Source organism: Ruditapes philippinarum, unplaced genomic scaffold (assembly GCF_026571515.1).
Source record: "Ruditapes philippinarum isolate M1 unplaced genomic scaffold, ASM2657151v2 ctg10182_1_1_1_1, whole genome shotgun sequence".
Classification (NCBI taxonomy): domain Eukaryota; kingdom Metazoa; phylum Mollusca; class Bivalvia; order Venerida; family Veneridae; genus Ruditapes; species Ruditapes philippinarum.
Genome location: NW_026854128.1, coordinates 17,668 through 38,579, shown reverse-complemented (window position 1 = coordinate 38,579; position 20,912 = coordinate 17,668). Strand labels below are relative to the sequence as shown.

The following is a 20,912-nucleotide window of genomic DNA, read 5'->3' as shown; positions in this document are numbered from 1 at the left end:
TAAACACGTCAGGTCATTTAATTTGTGCGCAACAATTCCTCTTGAATTAAAATTTATATAATTGATCCAGATATGGTACGGTTTTTAACAGCTTTACTAAGTGTTTATTTATCGGCACACAAAGAGGCATCCATGAACTTGTTGATGCGGTCTTTTATTGTAAATAACTTGTTCCTGACCACTTTGGGTTCGAATCCCACCGAAGACTGAAATAATGCACAAAACCTGAGGTCTTTCTCCACCAGTAAAGCTGAAAAAATCGCCATACGGCATTCACTTCCTCGGTATAACTAAAAATATCAATTCAATCAATCAAGCAATCAATAAATCAATTAGTCAGTCAGTCAGTCAGTCAATCAGTGTATATCGTCAAATGAACACATACTCCTCGGCAATGCGTTTTTCCTAGCAAAAATGTCACCAGTATGTAGATTAGATTTGTAAGAATTTTTTTTATCAAAACGTTATATTAGTTGCTGCGTTATCGTCCATGCTGCCGAAACCAAGTTGCAGACATGATAAAATGTGAATTTATCTTTTTCAGACTTCACATTGGCGAACTGGTTTTCTGAACGAGGTTTTGCAGACATGAGCACTCTTCCATCTTACATCGCTACTATACTTGCAAATGATATTGGACTGTCGATGTATCTCGGCGATAAGGAATGTGATAGACATTCAGCACCGTATCTGTCTAATTCATCCAGTTGTTCATCAGGTAGACATGAGCTAAATTACTATCCAAAATATTTCTTCGAGTGTCGAAAGTCAAAAACTGACAATTTTGACAGGTTATATGTTACGATACAAATACTTGTAAGCTTGGATAACGCTAGCCACACTTCGATGTTTATATAGCTTACCACCGTCTTTACTTGTCGATTTAAGCGTATATTACATGTCGTTATAAGAATTCACGCTATTGCACAAAATTATTACTGGCTTTGATCTAAACAAACCGTCAATTCGTGATTATATTATTATACATCATATAAACGTCATGATTGCTCTTTTCAAACATGCCGTATTATAAACTTGGATGCAACTTAAAATTTATAGACATATGATATTATCTTTTCCAGACTGCCCGTTGACATTAAAAAATCCAGTGACAATAAGTAACGACCTGTCTTGTCATATACCTTACTACTGCACAGCTGCTGACATCTGCGTTTACATTCCACTTATCAATCGGAATATCCATGCTTACCTTAGACTCCATTCATGTGACGCCTTACTAGAAGTTGGTATAGAACAGTTCACTTTTTCAGTGGGATTATTTGACTACGAATTCGGTAAATATGATTTCTTATTTTCAGTTTTAACAACTTTGGCATGTTTATTTGTTTGTTTTAGGCACTTCCTTGCATTTGAATAATATTTATTGATATTATAAGACATTTTTATTGACAATACTGTTGGATAAGAAGGACACATATTTCAATAGTTTCAAAGAATATCCCGGTGTAACCTAAATTCGGCGATATAAGAACAAATGTCAATGGCATTTTCAATTAACTACAGTAATCTATAATTATACTTGATATAATTTTACTGCAACTATTTTAAAGTTACTTGAAGTTGATTTCTAACATTGTAAGCGTTCAGCGGTTGCCAAATATAAACACATATGGCTGATGTAAAATCTTACTACGATCTGAAAACGTCACCTAAATTGGCGATTCTGATTGGTTGCAGTAATTTTTTAATTTTGGCGGGATTGTGACGTAGTATGTTGACCTAGATCGGCAGTAAAAATAGTAAGATAACAGACGGCGGCTGTTAAATTATTTTAAACAACAATATCAATCAAATAGAGGAAAGTATAGATAAACTTGAAATCGCATCAGGTATAACACACAATTTTCTCCATGTCATATACAATTTTTATTGTTTACCAGCCGTATCTCAATCTTTAGCGCAGAAAATCACTGAGTTGTAAAAATAGACCGTGGGACATAAACATGATTGACCTACACCTCTGAAATCTCGCGTAAATGACGAAAAACATCGCCGAATTTAGGAGAACGCCGAATTTGGGTCACAGTAGGATACATTTGCAAAAGTATACTGCAAACGTAAAGACAATTCTTCAAACACTATTATTGTGATAATAACTTATTAATGAAAATATTATTATATATAATATTTGATAAGATTAGCACTATTTTAAATCGTTTTATTGAAATTATTGATAAAAGTGCAGATGCCAATATATACCATATATAATTGTACGAGCCATATGACATAAAGATAAATTAACCCTATAAAAAAAATAATACTAGCTTTTTTGCGAATAATATGATAGGAAAATGGTCTGCAGTGATTGTTTAAACGCTTGTAATTATACTTTGATTGTATAATAATATTTGATCAAACAAAATTATTTTACTTTTAGGCAAAGAACGAGGAATAGTTCTCAAAGATGTTTTCATGCTGAAGTAAGTTAAAGGATATATGTCAACTAATGGTGTAACGGTATATAAATATCAAAGTCAAAGTAAAAATCCCTTAGTTTCAAGATGAAACATTACCTGTTTTATTATTTTCGTAAGACAAGGATCAAGGACTATCACCCGATACATTAATCCATTCATTGGACATTTTCTAAAGACGAATATTCAACACTTTTATCCTTTGTTAAGACGGATATTTAAGAACAGCAGTCGATACTTAGATTTTATTAGATTTTGAAACAGTTTTTGCTTTGTTTTTTTCCCCACCACATTGATACGTTATGACAGCAGATAAACGCCGCAAATAAAGGAAGTAGTTATATCATTTATGATAAGTGTCATTATTCATTTTCAGATTTCGCATTGATGATCTTACAACAAAGGGAGTTTATGTCGTAGATTTAGATTTTAACATTTGTTTCACGAACGCCAGTTGCGAACAATCATATGCAATCTTTGATCGAACAGTACTTCCGAAATTGCCATGCTCCTGGGATATGGGATTTAAAAACCAATGTTAGTAATTTACATAAAAAATGTTGTAATTTTAACAATTTTGACTTGATCTCAGCAAAACTATTTCAACGATTTGGATTTAATTTTCAGAATTATTGTAGTATGATTTTAAAAGCGCTTGATTTTAAAAGCGCTAAAGAATCTTTTTTTTAGATGTGTCTAGAAATTAAACACAAAAACTATTTTGTACGGCTATAACTCTAGTTTTTTAAACTTTCATAGCCAAAAGCATTTTATTGAGAATAGTACAATAAAAATTGTAATATCTATTGCTATCTTTTTATAGCATTTTCTCTAAACGAATGGTTGGTTGATCGTGGAATCACAAAAGGAGATGTGACAGATGTACAACGAGACCAACTGCTTGAAACACTTGGTGTGGCGCCGTATATAGAAGACAATAACTGCTATCTTTCTGAACCGCCCTTCTCGCCATCACATAACGGCTGGAATACCGGTATATGTCATTGGTCTTCGTGGTATTTGCAAATTTCCTTTTGAAATCCTGTCAGCAGAAACACAGATTGTTTAGTTGTTGCTGGAGAGAGGTTAAATTTAATGTAAAGTCTTGCTTTGGAAATATTTGAAACTGTTATTGCTTTTCAATTGGTTTCAAAGGGGAGGTTCTACTTTTGTCAATATTGATTTTCTTCTCGGCCCTTAGGCCCTATTCAGGACATGATTAGGTTGTCGCATCTGACACATGTACTAATTAGTCATGGAATCAATCTCAGAAGAAGTCTTAAACCAGTGAAAAGAATTCGCTTCTCAGCTGACCCAGCATAGATTTATCTAAATTAGCTAACATTTCAGATATTTCTTATAAAAGACGACGTTACAAGCATAGTCTTTATCTTTTTCAGAATGCCCATCAGAATTATCATTAACACCCCTGCCGTCAGGTATAGGATGCTATATTTCTGACATGTGTACAGCAATACGTTGTTGTCTTGAAGTTGATATCATTAAAACATCTGTTCAGTTTTATGTCACTGTTGACGGATGCGAAAAACAATTAACAGTTGGTATTGAACAAATGAACACTGTCAAGGACATCAGTGATTACAAATTTGGTAAGACAACAGCTGTAACTGTTTCATTCTCATTTGTTCCATGATTTAGTAGCGACCAAATAACATGCGTCGAAAACAAACACATCGTTTTCTCTGCCTTAAAAGGTAACCGCACTATATTTCTCAAGAAATTAATTTCCGAGATAAGTTTTCAGCAATCGTTCATGTTTTCATTAAATATTAGAATTATTTTCAATTTAAAGGCAAACTGCAACGCAATAATTGGTAACATAAAAACAAAGTAATAAAGTATAAGAATTATTTTACCAGCGAATGCTTTTTTGTATTATTTCTGAGACATATACAAATTTACATTGCAGGCTCGTGGGATCGTTTCTATTTGAACGGAGTCTACAAGATAGAGTAAGTATTGTACACTTTAGAGTAAAAGCAGATAGTTTTGTTCCTTATTGTATATTTAATTTACACAGTGTTTAAAACACTTTTTGTGAAATTTATAACAAAATTTTAAGAAAATTCTAAAGGTGACATCAACCAACTTCTATGATGTCAATAGCTAATACAATTTGCATGCTTCATTCTAAGAGATCGAGAGAAAAAGAAAAGAAATGAAAACTACTTTTATTTTCACAGCAGTTTAATGGTATCAAATAAATATAACTGCATGCGTCAAGTAGACTACTTGTGTTTAATACTTTTTTTTGAAAATTGAATACAATTACACAGTACATGTGTATTTATTTTTACGAATTATTAGACTTGGAACAACTTAAAAGATTTACAATTATTGCTATGGTTACAGATTATGAAAGTTGTAGAACGCATGATAGTTTGATCTAACGTCAATGTTTTCTCCATTTTTCATCTAGTTTCAAGATTGAAAACTTCCACGGTGGACGTAAATATGTCGTAGATATGAACGTAAGCGCTTGCTTTGAAAGTCATGGAAACTGTTCATATATGATTCCTGTTCTCAAACGAGCTCTTTTGCCTAAAGTAAAATGCAGTTGGCTGAATGGATTCAATAATGCAAGTACGTGCAAATTATTTCTGTATTCTGCATATGAATATTGCGATTGATAATAATGATGATTACAAATTTACTTTTCATGAATAAATTTCAGCTTCAATATAACATATCGTGAACTATGAAAACATTTCTGTTCATAGAATATATTCGTCATCTATCGGGCACAAGGAAAGTAATGGTTTCAAATATTATGATAATCCTTCAGCGGGGAAGAATTTACCTGCTACACACCCTTAAACCATAAACGTAATACATGAGAGTAACGTTGAAATGTTATTCTGTTCCTCACTTTCAGACTTTTCTCTTGGTACTTGGAAACTCGAGAATGGTGTTAACAAAGGCTCTGCACTTTCACAGACACAATTTGACGTACTTGCTAATACCCTCGGAATAAGTCAATACCTTAAAGATACTGAATGTGCATTGTCGTCTGCAAGGCCTAAAGATGGCTGGAACAACGGTAAGTCAAACGAAATTTTTGATTAATCTACTTGTCCTTCAACAATTGAAGAAACTACTTTCATTTTATCATTTTAAAAGAGCTTTAATAAAAACATAACGTGCATTTTATGTAAAATACATCAAAATTCTTTTCTGCCTTTTAGCGTGCCCTTTGAAAGTGAACTTACCTGCATTGTCAAACAACGCAGAGTGCTCGATTGACTCATCTTGTTTGAATGTCAATTGCTGCGTGTTTGTTGGTGAGCTGAATCGAAAGTTTAGCTTCTCTCTTCAAGTGGACGACTGTAATTATCAGATATCAGCTAGCATCGAAAACTTGGTGATGGAGAGGAAATTGTCCGTCTTCGAGTTTGGTAATTTCATGCTTTATTTATTCAACACAATTGAAGTATTCTAAATTGTAATATCGATTTTTCAACATAAAAAATACAGTATATTTATATTTTTGACAAAATTAAGCACAATTGGAATATACACCTAAAATGTCTGTGTCTCACAAATTTGTTTTTTTATTATTTGTAGGTAAAAAGATCGTGTTTGACATGGATGGATTAATAGCGCTACAGTAAGGAAATTGTATTTGTTACTTTGCATACCAATCCATGCAACTAGTCGTTTGTAACGTTGTTTTTCATTGGATAAATTGGATAATCGTGACGTTTAATATATATTTTTATATACACGGCTGCTTTCAATTCACGAAGATATTTAATTTTATTCTTTAAAAAAGGAAAAATTATTGTATTATGAGTTCGTTATAAGATTCTTGGCAGGTTATATGGCCCAATATAAACGTTTTTTTTTTTAAAAAAATATAAAAAATGGCGACCTGGTTACAAATACAAACAACCATTTATACAGAGTCATATAATCTGTCAAGAAATCTTTGTAACTGATTATATGCACGGTTGCGGTAAACTGATGTTTTCTTTTTATTTTTCCTGAAAAAAAAAAGATAAGTATGCAGTACTTAAAAGACAAATGATATGATCGGGAACACACTATTGTTTGCGATATTAAAGGCTCGAGTATTATATTATATTATACGTAAGTTTACAACAGTTTATACTGGTTCATATCTTCCCTAGTAAATCTTTGTAGCTGATATGATAATAAAAAAATGCAAAGCTTTGTCAAATCATTTGTTATCACAATCACAGGTTCATGGTTGTTAATCTAGAGTACAAGAACAAATATATGTTAGATTTAGCTGTAGATGTACAATTGGAAGCACACAAACCAGCTGCAATGTCAGTGAACGTCCTTGACGATGTGATCGTACCACGATTGCCGTGTCAGGTCAATTCCGGGTTTATAGCCACAGGTATTGTATCATTTGTTTCCAAACAATACATATACCGTTCGGTATATTCATCATTTTCTGTCACACAAAAGCGTCAAAATGGTTTAGAACAATATAACTTACTTCTAAAAAAAAAAAAAATGTCCGCGCAGAAATTGCCAATTTTTGCAGATCTTATACTATGTAGTACATGTTAAAGATCGAAAACTTTAATTTTTAATAATACTATCGGTAGCACCAAAGATAGACTAACTATTTGAGCGCTCGAGGAGATCATGTAATAACAAACTTATATTGCCTGTATAGAGCCATGATAACATAAACATCAACACAATCGCATTTTAAGTGCTTTGATACAAAGTCTTGACATATGTAATGATCGTTAATGCAATGTGCTTATGTTTTAAGGTTCTAACTGTTCTCACAAATACCTTAAAGACAATATATCTCCAATGTACATGTAACATCACAATAAGTTATGTAATCATATTTACATACACCTTTTTATTCAGATTTCTCGCTGGATAAATGGATGGATGCTGGCAATGTCAGTGTCATTGACGAATACCAAGCTGTTCAACTGCTAGAAGACGTTGCAATTGCACCTTTCATGCTCTCCAACGAATGCAAAATGCACAGTGACTCGAAAATAGGTATTATTAATTATTATTATTATTATTATATAGAAATGTTCTTGTTCTTGAAAGAAACTTTCTACTTGTTTTTACGTGGAGTAAGATGTCTTTTTGGCGGGGAGGGTGCATTTCATCATAATTTTGTTAATAAGGTCAAAATTAAAATTAAATTGTTGAACTTATTGTCAAAGGAGTTATTGACTATATATTTAAGAAGCCGTTCATTAATGAGTCACGCCAGTTTTCCTTACCATGTATAGCTTAAATCAAACGAATCAATGTATTGGTAGGATAAGAATTTCGGATAGCATGCCTAAATCTCTTAACATCGAAAAAAAAAACGAATTTATTCGATTATGACGTCTTCGATATTCCAATGCAGTATTCATTCCCTTTGTTTCTATTCCTCATTTCTCCAATAAGTCTGCTTTGTAAGGATTTGTAAGAGATACATTCATGTATATTTGTATCATGTTTACTTTATAAATTATTTGCATTGATTGTTTCTATTTCACGACATCTGAAATAATATTGATTTTTTTTCAGATTCCACCCATTGCCCTTTAAATATTGATGATTTACATGTGTACGGTCCAGCAACATGCTCACTGACAGAACTTTGTTCCGGTATTTTCTGCTGTTTAAGATCTCCTGAAATACCGGTGAATTTTCAAATCGAGGTTCAAATAGATGCCTGTAGGGAAGAAATAATCGTAGGCTTGGAAAAATTGAAACACTTAATTCCGTTCAGAAATTTTACTTGGGGTAAGAGTTATTTAAAAATAAGCTTAATCAAACATGCCATTACGAAGTTGTTGTTTTGTTTTTCTTGTGGTACTCCGCGGTTATTTTGTTAGTTTTCCATTTCGACAATATTTGATATAACACTACATACAATGTAAAACGACTGTTTTTTCTTGATCAATAAATTGATTAACTAGATACTGTCATGATGATCGAACTTTTACACAGTCAAAGATACGGATTAGAGCAAAAGTATGAAAAGGTATAAGAAACCGTAATGGCTGAAATAAATTTTTATACAATAGTAGAATTGTACGCCTTGATATCATGAACTGTGTAAAGAGCGTAAGGTGAGTGTTATAAAGCGTCATGCGTCACATTAAAATGATCATCGCATTGAAAATTTATACGCTGAAATATAATATTGTTTGTATTAATGCGTAATTTAATGCCTGAGTTATTAGTTGGAATACATACACGTATATGCAATAAACATGCGTTTTTCGGACAGATGTATACATTACGCTATGAATTGTTTTCAATTACAGGCGAAATGCAAACCTTTAGTTTGTATGGCGTGATTAAGATTGAGTAAGTAATTTTACTGACTTTTCTATTAATTAAATACATTCTAATTATATCATAAACATTTAATGGGAGAAATATAATACATTTACTATTATAGTATGATAAGTCGTCATATCATTTTTTTGGAGATGGTGGTGGGGAGGAGGGTGTTTGAATTTATGTCACAACGGCCCCTTAGAATACTACTTTCCAGCATCATTGAAGGAAGAAGCCTCAAGTGCACCTCCATGCATTTTTTCGGGAGTAAACGGACACCTGGGATTTGTACCAACAGTCAGCTACCGTAACCATAGGACCACGGACGCTAACAAAATCAAATAATATTCGTCGCAAGACAATAAAGTAATATTATTTCCCAAATTAAAAATAACCAGAAATGAAATTAGATACTCGATAAACTAATTGACTAAATAGTTCATTGTAAAAATATTATTTTAGGTAAGTAGTCTCATTAACAATTAACATTTTTAATGATACATTGCATGAACGAATATCAAATATTCCAGGTTGGAAATATCGGAGCCAGTTAAATCACAGGTATACAGTGTAAATCTAAATGCAAGCATATGTCTTGGCGAAAATGAGACCTGCAGTACAGAAGTTCAAATTCTTAGAGAGAAATACCTAACTGCCTTGCCTTGTGATTGGTCAGCAGGATTTTTGGACGAAAGTAATTTTCTTATATTTTTCATTTACATTTATGAAGTCGTCAATGATTCAAATGTATTACATTGAAAATGTCATTGATACGCGGATGTCAAAGACCGCGGTTCCGGGCTTTGGTCTGCCGGGCTGTAAACAACACCTGTAATTTAAAAGGAAACTGAATCAGATATAAAAACAAGGATACTACGCATAAAATCCGAGGGAAGCCGCAGTCCCGTCGGGGCTGTAGCGCTCTTAGATTGCATTTGTGACGTATACAAGTTAATTTGAAATCACATTAAAATAAAATAAACATATCAAAGTCTAAAAAGTTTGAGAAAAATCCTTGTAAGTAGGGCGCCGCCATTATAGACGGGTTATATATTTAAGGTATAGATTGCAGGACGCTTTTGAAAAAAAAAAATATAGTAGTATGATGTAGAAAACCAGAAAACAAATATAATTATTAATACCGATAATTAACAAAAAAAATTTTAATCCTTTTTTATGAATCATGTTAGAAATAATGTTCAAACAACCACTCTGACTAGAGATTAACGATGGTGGACAAGATATTCGGAATCACTCGGAACACTTCGCTGATAGGTTGAACACCACCAATTCAATAATACATTGTATAGATAGAATGGTACTAAATGAGTGCATTTACTTACAATTTACTAAGTCATTGAAAGATCTACATGTTTTTATATGTTGAAAATTTATGCTTGTAATTAAATCAAAACAGCTTTCGCGTCGTATGCAGTGCCTAATTTCATATTAAAACATATATACAATAAATTTTTCAGTGTCATTTGTCGACTACGGGCGCAACCATTTCGAAGGAAATCTCAGACATAAAATCAAACGATATTCTGTGACATTTTTCTTAATTTTTTGCGGTAAAATAGAAGAAAAAAATCCAAAAAATAAAAATATGACATAATTTGTCAATAAGATTATAAGTCCAATGAATTACAACTTTTCTACAATTCCGGTATAACTTATTGATAATCGGCCAGGTATTCCGAAGGATCATTTATAAAACTTTCGTATAGGAATAATTATCGAGTTTTTCCGACTCAAAACGGAAACGTAGCATGGAAACACCGAAGGGCGTGTAAAACACGAACAGTTTAAAAAATAAAATAAAATGAACACAATAATGCTGTTTACCAAGTCCTTGATTTTCAATAAAGTTTTAGCTGACTTCCCGGTTAATTCATAGGCTTAAGCTTCTTTCATGTTATATATTTCAAAGATTCTAAATTCCACCCATCACAATTGCATGTGTATTTGGCAAATTTCTTTTTGTACGCATTTAGTAGATTTAGTAGATATATTGAAAGCGTTCAGATGAAAAGATAATCATTGTCGCTCAAAGCAGGTACGTATGTTAATATACGTACCTGCTCAAAGACATATCAACGCTTATCTAATTCGTATAAGATACGGAAAGAGACGAAATAAACCGAATATTTACGAGCCAATGATGTACGCAATATTTCAAATTAATTCTTTAAAATATGATAAGGATAATTGTATATGAAAATCACTTAAAAGGCAGAAAGTTTTTCGCATTCAGCGATCTTTACCGCTCAGTCAAGGTGATCACATCCGTCATGTATATTGTAATACAAAATGTCATATATTGCAATTTTCTTAAGATAGTTAAATGCTTTGTTAAAGGTTTCAAATATGATGAATGGAGAAACAAATCTCATTACGACAGCAAGCAGCTCCCAGAAACCGGTGTTGAATTTTACTTGTCAAAAATTGGCGTCGAACCTTACTTGAAGACTACACAATGTGACACTACGGCGCTTCCATATATACCAACATCTGCTGTCGGCTGGACATCAGGTATCCAAATGTTTTCGCAACAAAGCTTAATGTTTTTCTTTCAAAAGTTTATTGTAGACCAATCGTTGCGCAAATAAAGACTGTTTTGCGAGTACTGAACCATTTTACATTCCAGTTCGAATGTTTTTTGAAAACTTTGCTTCCACTTTACAGTTACAGCTGCATTTTGTTAAATGAGCACTGGTTTGAATATCACATAAACATCATGTAGTGGAGTTTGTTGTTGTCGTTTTATGTATTTTTAAAGAAAAAAATCACTGTGAATAAGTGAATAAGAAATGCAATTTGTTGATACTACAAAATTTATTAATTTATTCTAAAACGTCTGATACAAAAATCACGTGGTGAAATAGTACGCATGCGCGATTGTAAGGCGTGAAATGTATAGTCTGTTTCATAAATATATAACAGACTTAGATGAAGAAATTGTAATATTTGTACATTTGAACGCTACTAACATTTTTGAATAAGTAATATATACATATAACCCTTTTATTTTATAGATTGTCGAAGCAATGTTAGCTTTCAAACGTTACCTGGTCACACAAGATGTTTTATGGATGGTACGTGCTCCGGATTTCAGTGTTGTTCCTATGTTGACATGATACAACGATCATTTGATATAACATTTAAACTGGATCCCTGCAGTCAAACATTAACAATCGGAATTGAACGCATTTTGAAGCATATCTCTTTGACAAAGTTTGAGTTTGGTGCACACAACAAGTTTTATTTGAATGGCTTTGTTAGACTGGAGTAAGTTATTTACCTTTAATAAAATTGAAAGGTATTCATATTGCATGACTAACACATTAAATGATAAAAACATTAAATAATAATTATGCTGAGCAATAATAGACATTGCTCTAAATTACTGTCAATGTTCCATGTCATGTTTCTTAAACATATAATATTAATTAGTTTTTGGTAAGTGTTCGCTCTTTGAATAATTTGAAGGAATTCAACTGAGTGAACCGATTATAAATATTTCCATAGTTTTACCAAAGATAAACGTTAGGTAACGTGGTATGTTAACACTTTTAAAAGAAAAATATATGTAGATACCAAGTATGCCACTCAATACCATATATTCATTCAAAATATAATTATTACCAGATATTACAACGTTAACGTATTGGCGAGTAAATCGTTGGCGAGTAAATCGGATGAAATTAAATATACAGTTTTGAATATATAATACACGTTACGGAAGAATACAATACAAATTTTGTTTCAGCTTTTTTATCAAAGACCTTCCAATTCAACGGGTATATGTTGCAAGTGTCAACCTAAGTATTTGTTTGGACCAAGAAAACTGTCAGACCGAAATTGATATTCTCCGAAATGACATTCTACCACAGTCAATATGTGAAATGAATCCCGGATACACAGATAAAGGTACGGTCGAAAAATTAAAAGGTTTCTAATTTGAACGCACTTTTGTGAACGGAAATTGATATTCTCGATTTCGAAATACTTAAGAAGCAGCAAAGGAGTTGTGATGCAGTGGTAGGATGCGCGCTTGGGAATCGAGAGGTGACGGGCTCGAGTCTTTTTAGGACACTAGCTAATTTTTTAGATAGACTTTTATTCTTTATAGCTAAACTTCACCCACCACTGGCAGGTACAATTGGTAGCCTAAGATTAATGTATAATTCTGCAGAACCCCCTGTTGAAACCGGTAGATGCAGTTTAATAGCCTTATGTCTAGGGGTAAATTTTTTGAGTCGATAGGCATATCAAGCGAATAAAATGTATTAAATCTTGAACTCGCAAATGCTGTTTTTTCAAGCTTTTCCCCTGTACAAACAAACGTATACAGTTAAAGTTTCACAATACAACCCGTTCACAATATATTAGTCAACCAGTTTTGAAGTTGTACCTTTAAAAGTTTATACTCTTGAAATGGCTAGGAAACTCTATGTTCTTAATTCCGGAGTTAATTTATTTACACAATTAATTTAATTACATGCTTTTAACTGTTCATTACAATTTGACCAAAAAACGCCTTGTAAATTGCATTGTATTAAAGAATTATGAGTTCGGGAGAGATATTGCATGCTTATCTACTTAATTTCAGATTTTTCACTGACCCAGTGGAAGGAAGATAGAAACATATCTATATTTGGCACCCTTGATCACGTGGAAGAGATAGAACTGATGACAGATTTGGGTGTTTACCCATACATGATGGAAACGGAGTGTGCAGTAATAAACAGCAATATATCTCAAGGTATGACTGCAAATAAGAAAAAAACAACAGGAAGAGGGAACGAAACGCAATATAAATATGAATATAAAATGAAAATTGTAAATTTTTAATGTGAAAATTCAATGAAAAGAAAAACTTCTGTTACTCATTTTATCATACTATGTACTGAATAAGTAGTCTCGTACTTTTTATAATTATTATCTTAATCATAATAATCTTCATCATCATCATCATCATCATCATTTTTATTATTATGTAAGCTAGTCTAATATGTAATTTACACAAACATTTTGTGATGAATTAGATTTCTTATTTTTATCATCAGCATCATAGTCATTATCGATATATCATCATCATCGACTTTTATGTTATGTAAGCTAGTCGAATATATTATTTGCACAAACATTTGCATAACATAGCATTACATAACATAACATAATATATTAAAACGTGACATAACAACATAACATTATGTTAAAACATAACATATGTGTACTTAAGTAAATGTTTCTCATTTTTATATCATGAAGCAGAATTTCTAAAGATCATTGAAATGTCTTTTTGAATATATTCTCAGTCTGTGGCGCTGTCCCGACTTTCCCGCCAGAATGCAGTTTATCTGACACGTGTTCGAGAATATCGTGCTGCATACAGTCTGACACTTTACAACGGCGAATTTTCTACGAGCTGGATTATGACAGATGCAATCATTTGATAAATATCACAATTGAGACATTCAGCAGGACATTGTCACTCTATGATTTTGAATACGGTACGGAGTTGTTTATAATGGTTCGACTCAGTTTTAGTAAAGTTTTTACATGCCTCCAGATGAGTCAAAATATTTCAATAAATTCAAACTTGAGAAAAAATGTACTAAAGTTTCAGGAAATGTAAATACGATTCAATATTCAATTAATATTTTACATGTTTTGTGCTATTAATGACTGATTTTTCAGTATTTACATCTTTAATACTTTATTTCTACTGCGTTACTAACGCCGTACGGGCTATCAATGCATATTTTGACCATTTTTTTGGCAATTTACGTGGGTTGTAAGTGGCATTGAAAATGTGTAAATTGCTTCCGTTTGGTAACTTCACAATATTAAACATTCATTTTCATTTTTTTTCACGAAAATTACCATGAATCTGGAGGCTTGCTGCTTTAAATATAGACGCTTGTTTTTTAATACTTTCATATTTTCTACGAATCAATTGCTACAAATAATACACATTTCCAATATTTACGTATCGATTGAAATGTAGAAAGTAATAGCTACAATGTAGCTTAGTAAACTATTATTTATGCATTTAAAACATTTACATAAAATTAATAAATATATTTGATGTCATATTTCATTTGTAGGGAAAGAAATGACGATTTCATTATATTCAGCGTTAAAGGTGAAGTAAGTACTAAAATGTATTACTTTGTTTGATCGTAAGAACACATTTAAATGCTTATCATATTCTAACTAAATATGTATTGACCGTTTCATAAAAATAGCTGAAAGGCTGTCATCCATGACTGAGAATCGAACCAAGTCCTTTCACACCTTAAACGAAAATTCGACAATTCTATAAAAGCTCGCTTAAAAGAAGGTATTAGAAAAGAAGTGATATTATAGCTGGAGCTCAATAAATAATTAAATAAATAAATAAATAAATAAATAAATAAATAAATAAATAAATAATCTGCTTGAACTTCTGTCAATGTAATAAACATTTTTTTTATTTTAATAGAAACAAAAAGATGGCATTTTTATAATATAATCTTAAAATATTGAAACATTTCCGCCAAGCATTCATATAAGCTTATAAAATGATATGTATTAAGACTTTCTTTCTTTCTATTTGAAAGACCCTGATTAAGAGAAAAGTAATGAAAAAAAGAAAACTACCAGTCTCTAAATTCCTCTCCTCCAAATTATTTACATGTAATTTTAAACTTATAAATTATTAATCATACTAAAATGTAAATTCTTTCAACGTAATTTTAGGGGTTAAAAGCTCCAAGCAACAACACGCCCTTTCAATTTTATACCCCCAAAAACAAAGTTTGGGGGGGTATATAGGAGTCACTTGGTGGTCGGTCGGTCGGTCGGTCGGTCGGTTGGTCGGTCGGGCGGTCGGTCGGTCGGTCGGTCCAGACGTCCGTTGCATTTTCCTTGTCCGGAGCATAACTTGAAAACTAATGGTTGGAATTCAATATAACTACATACAATGGTCAAGCACATTGAGAGGAAGTGCAGTGCACAAGAACCATAACTCTATCTTGACTAATTACAGAGTTATTGCCCTTGGTTACTTTTCCTTGTCCGGGGCATAACTTGAAAACTACTGGTTGGAATTCAAAACAACTTCATACAATAGTCAAACACAATAAGGGGAAGTGCAGTGCACTAGAACCATAACTCTATCTAAAGTAATTACAGAGTTATTGCCCTTTGTTGCTTTTCCATTGCTTTTTTTTTGTCCGTTGCATTTTCCTTGTCCGGAGCATAACTTGAAGACTAATGTTTGGAATTCAATATAACTACATACAATGGTCAAGCACATTGAGAGGAAGTGCAGTGCGTAAGAAACATAACTCTATCTTGACTAATTACAGAGTTATTGCCCTTTGTTACTTTTCCTTGTCCGTGGCATAACTTGAAAACTACTGGTTGGAATTCAAAACAACTTCATACAATTGTCAAACACAATAAGGGAAAGTGCAGTGCACAAGAACCATAACTCTATCTAAAGTAATTACAGAGTTATTGCCCTTTGTTGCTTTTCCATTGCCTTCTTTTTTTTGTCCGGACCATAATTTGAAGACTAATGGTTGGAATTAAATATAACTACATACAATGGTCAAGCACATTGAGAGGAAGTGCAGTGCATAAGAACCATAACTCTATCTAAAGTAATTACAGAGTTATTGCCCTTTATTACTTTTCCATTGCTTTCTTTTGTCCGGACCATAACTTGAAGACTAATTGTTGCAATTCATTATAACTTCATACAATGGTCCAACACATTGAGAGGAAGTGCAGTGCACAAGAACCATAACTCCATTTTGACTTATTACAGAGTTACTGCCCTTTGTTTCTTTTCCTTGTCCAGAGCATGACTTTAAAACTACTGGTTGGAATTCAAAACAACTTCATACAATGGCCAAGCACAATAAGGGGAAGTGCAGTGCACAAGAACCATAACTCCATCTTGACTAATTACAGAGTTATTGCCCTTTGTTAATTTTTCATTGCTTTCTTTTGTCCGGACCATAACTTGAAGACTTATTGTTGGAATTCATTATAACTTCATACAATGGTCAAGCACATTGAGAGGAAGTGCAGTGCACAAGAACCATAACTCCATCTTGACTAATTACAGAGTTACTGCCCTTTGTTACTTTTCCTTGTCCAGAGCATGACTTGAAAACTACTGTTTGGAATTCAAAACAACTTCATACAATGGTCAAGCACAATAAGGGGAAGTGCAGTGCACAAGAACCATAACTCCATCTTGACTAATTACAGAGTTATTGCCCTTTGTTACTTTTCCTTGTCCAGAGCATAACTTGAAAACTACTGTTTGGAATTCAGTACAACTTCATACAGTTGTCAAGGACATTAAAAGGAAGTGCAGTGCACAAGAGCCATAACTCCATTTTGACAAAATACAGAGTTACTGCCCTTTGATACTTTTTCTTGTCCGGAGCATAACTTAAAACGTACTGGTTGGAATTCAAAAACAACTTCATACAATGGTCAAGCACAATAAGAGGAAGTGCAGTGCACAAGAACTATAACTCTATCTTCAGTATTTTATAGAGTTATTGCCCTTTGTTCTTTTTCTTTGTCTTTCTGGACTTATTACAGAGTAATTCAATTAAACTTCATCAATGGCCAACCACATTGAAAGGAAATGCAACATACATGAACCACAATTATCTTTAATTGCCCACAACCATAACTCTATGTTTCAATTCTATTACAAGGTATTCTGTTACTAGTAACATCCTCATTTCCGAAGCAGACTTGTGGGGGTATTAATCACATTTAGTGATAGTTCTAGTTTATTCAGATAAAGTCATAACGCCAGTAGGGTCAAATCACGTATCTTAATTACAATAATTGTATTATAAATCCGTGGTCAAATTAACTTCTCGATTTATGAAAAGATAAGGAAAAAAGCAACAACATAGTGTCTGATTGTGGGCCCGTGAAATAAGGTAATAAATAAACCCCCCGCAAAAAAATGTGTTAAAATTCAGCCGACACAAATTTCGATACATTAAACTTTACAATCAGTTTAAATCTCTTATAAAAACAAATACTGTCGTTTGCCCGATATTATGCATGACAGATGTCAAAAGATGATTATGTGAAATAGACATCATTTTATGTTATTTTCAACACGTGGTCAAACATAATTTAAATACCAGCTGTTTATATACATATTAATTATGCTGCAGAATCATTACACTGAATAATTCACTTCTTTACTGAACGAAAGAAGAAAAAATAAACAACAGATGGTTAATCTTTTTATGTATTGTGATTGTTCTCTGTAAATGACTTGCCATGCATGTATTGCCGTTTTTACAAATGTTAATTGTTTATATACCTTATGTTTGTATCATGTATCACTGAGAGAAATAAAGAATTTGAAATTTGACAAATCAGTGATATGTATGTCCTATAGTCATAATCGTTTGTTTCTTTCGTTGTTGATTTTTCTTCCTCCGTTAAGCTACGCGGACTGCAGTCTATTTGTGTTACACCGAGACTATCATAAAATATTACATCACATTACACAATCAATTAGGGACCATGCTGCGCGTTATCTCGCCTTATCTCGGATATTTCACCTCGTTGTAATTGCGTGTCATAAATCATTACGTCACACCGCATGATTTTACACCCTCAGGCGATTAAAGACAGTTTTAATAAAGAATTACCGTTCAGATATGTTTAAATATTAATCCTGTATAACTTAAAGAAGTGGCGTGGTCTTAGATCACTTTAAGCGTTTATTGAAGGAAACTGCTTGTATTTAAGTACTTTAGTATAGGTTATGATATTTTATATTCATAAGTAGTTTGATGACCGTTTTATAATAGTTTAATTTTACGCAACGAATAATAATAATAATAATAATAATAATAATAATAATAATAATAATAATAATAATAATAATAATAATGATAAATGATAATGATAATGATAATGATAATGACAATAATAATGATGACATATGATGATAGAGGTGTCTGTGATGATAAAATAAAAACAGCAATTATAATGATAATGTATCATGAACAATATTGATAACAGGGGAGAACGCATAGACATAACCATACAGCCAGATACACGCAAATAACACATTTCGGGTTGAAAAAATGGTCATTTACTGCGTTCATTAAAAAAAGTATTTCCGTTCGAAACTTTCGTATTTACAACATTTTTTTTGTTAATAAAATGCTCCGGTATTTTAAACTGGATACAAATGTCGGATTCGTGCGTAACGCACATTTATATGCAACAAAATTTAGTGGTAGATTATAATTATATTTAAGTACATAACTATACACTTTCTTTAACAGATTTATGGTTGACTACCTGGTGATGAGTCAGTCACACGTTATTTCTCTCAATATCAGTCAATGTTTTGAATCCAATGAACCATGTACGGAAGTTGTCGAAGTTCTCAAAGAACAGAAATTTTCATCCGAGGATTGCCCTATCAATAAAAACTATAGGAATGACGGTACGAAAACATTTAAGTCTTTTTCTTGAAAACATACACATCGTTTCAATAAAATTATCTCCATTATCAACCTTCTCTTTCTGAAATCAGAAAAAAAATCCGTCGGAAAATTCAGAACGGAATAATAACCTTATAATTAACCTTGATATTTATTTCTAAATTCATAAACCGGACCGTTATTTCTTATTTTTTAATTTTCATTTGCCGCAAATTTCCTACATCTTTTCTATTTTTCAAACTTCTAATGATCATTAATTATGTAATTGTTCCGAAATGGATTTGAATTTATTTTTCTCCGGATATCATCGATTGAAAAAAATTAGTTATGATTTTAAAAACTATGTAAGACCGATTCTACAGTAGAATCGCCTGTACCAAATTTTTAATTTTGCATGTTTGACTCGTACAGAATTTTCATTGACGGAATGGGCATCACATAGGAATATGAACGCCACTAAACTACCGGCATATGCAAGAAAGGTCCTTCATCGCGACCTTGGAATAAGTCAGTTCTTGAAGGACAGTGAGTGCGTTGTGATGCCGTACAATGATTCGTATGGTTGGAATTCAGGTAATTCGCTTATTCCTTTTATTTCTTCAATAAATATGTATCGTTCAGCAGGAAAATATTCTTGAATCTTCCAATTCAGTTCTTAGGAAGAATGTTGTGCAGTTGCATGCTCCGATCTGCAAAACTATCATTTAATGACCGTTAAAGAAATACTTTCATTTAAATGAGAGCCCCGGAAGATTTTTATTTCCAAAGCATGTTTCAGAGAATAAGCACTTATCTATAAAACATAGCATGTGTCCGTTGCTACATAAGTAACACGGACATATACTTATCATTATGGAACAAGCAAACATAAATAAATGAAAGTAAATGAATATATAAATGGATAAATAAATAAATAAATAAAGTAGCATAAGTCGTATATACATATGGTTTTTGTTAATCTAAGAACGTTTCTTTTTTTTCCCCTCAAATGAAGGAATGCGCTGTCTTATAATTGTTTTAGAAATATCTGTTACATGTTATTTTCTTTCTAATTCATACACTTTTGTATTAACTGAGCTTTTTTTTGTTGTGATTAACTATGGATTGTGTAGTGTTTACAAGGCGTATTATTTAAGCTTATTATTTCAGTCGGAGTATATGATTAATAAATCAGATTCATTTGGGTGATATATCCAAGTAATACAAATGCCTTTGAGGATATGCTGTTTTTGAGCACTTTATTTATTATTTTGCATTTCAGATTGTGCTGATAACGTAACTTTACTCAACATAACTGACGCGGACACGCGAATATCGTGCAATTTACAAACATCTTGTTCAGATCTGAATTGTTGCTTCCATGTCGACGAAATTCAACATACATTTGAGTACCAATTTCTCTTTGATCCTTGTGAGCTCAAGCTTACTGTCGGAATAGAAAAACTTCATCACGAAATACCACTGAAGGATGCAGCGACTGGTAAATTCTTACTCCCTAACAGACGTTTAACGATAACTTAACACATCTTTTATATTATTTTATTTTGTAAATAAATTTCATGTTAAGCCCATATTAATTAAGATTTATATATGCATTGATTACATTTGCGAAGCTCTTGTTGCGTTTGTGGCAAAAACTGCGATATATTACGTTCCGGGCGATCTG

The 20,912-nt window shown here is 32.3% G+C and overlaps 1 protein-coding gene across 1 annotated transcript in view; it reads left to right on the top strand.

Moving 5' to 3' along the window:
• LOC132739038 (uncharacterized) overlaps window positions 1-20,912 on the top strand; it is a gene marked incomplete at its 3' end in the record, with an annotated part of 59,664 nt that overhangs the window by 21,953 nt on the left and 16,799 nt on the right. The window contains exons 35-59 of the mRNA XM_060726686.1: window positions 545-718; window positions 1,083-1,295; window positions 2,399-2,441; window positions 2,812-2,972; window positions 3,259-3,429; window positions 3,836-4,045; window positions 4,366-4,408; window positions 4,876-5,039; window positions 5,332-5,496; window positions 5,642-5,851; window positions 6,021-6,063; window positions 6,659-6,822; window positions 7,314-7,454; window positions 7,983-8,201; window positions 8,729-8,771; window positions 9,275-9,438; window positions 11,103-11,276; window positions 11,780-12,032; window positions 12,514-12,674; window positions 13,357-13,509; window positions 14,066-14,260; window positions 14,858-14,900; window positions 19,085-19,248; window positions 19,658-19,819; window positions 20,508-20,726. Coding sequence (XP_060582669.1) covers window positions 545-718; window positions 1,083-1,295; window positions 2,399-2,441; window positions 2,812-2,972; window positions 3,259-3,429; window positions 3,836-4,045; window positions 4,366-4,408; window positions 4,876-5,039; window positions 5,332-5,496; window positions 5,642-5,851; window positions 6,021-6,063; window positions 6,659-6,822; window positions 7,314-7,454; window positions 7,983-8,201; window positions 8,729-8,771; window positions 9,275-9,438; window positions 11,103-11,276; window positions 11,780-12,032; window positions 12,514-12,674; window positions 13,357-13,509; window positions 14,066-14,260; window positions 14,858-14,900; window positions 19,085-19,248; window positions 19,658-19,819; window positions 20,508-20,726 — 3,852 coding nt within the window. The remainder of the gene's footprint in view (window positions 1-544; window positions 719-1,082; window positions 1,296-2,398; window positions 2,442-2,811; window positions 2,973-3,258; window positions 3,430-3,835; window positions 4,046-4,365; window positions 4,409-4,875; window positions 5,040-5,331; window positions 5,497-5,641; window positions 5,852-6,020; window positions 6,064-6,658; window positions 6,823-7,313; window positions 7,455-7,982; window positions 8,202-8,728; window positions 8,772-9,274; window positions 9,439-11,102; window positions 11,277-11,779; window positions 12,033-12,513; window positions 12,675-13,356; window positions 13,510-14,065; window positions 14,261-14,857; window positions 14,901-19,084; window positions 19,249-19,657; window positions 19,820-20,507; window positions 20,727-20,912) is intronic.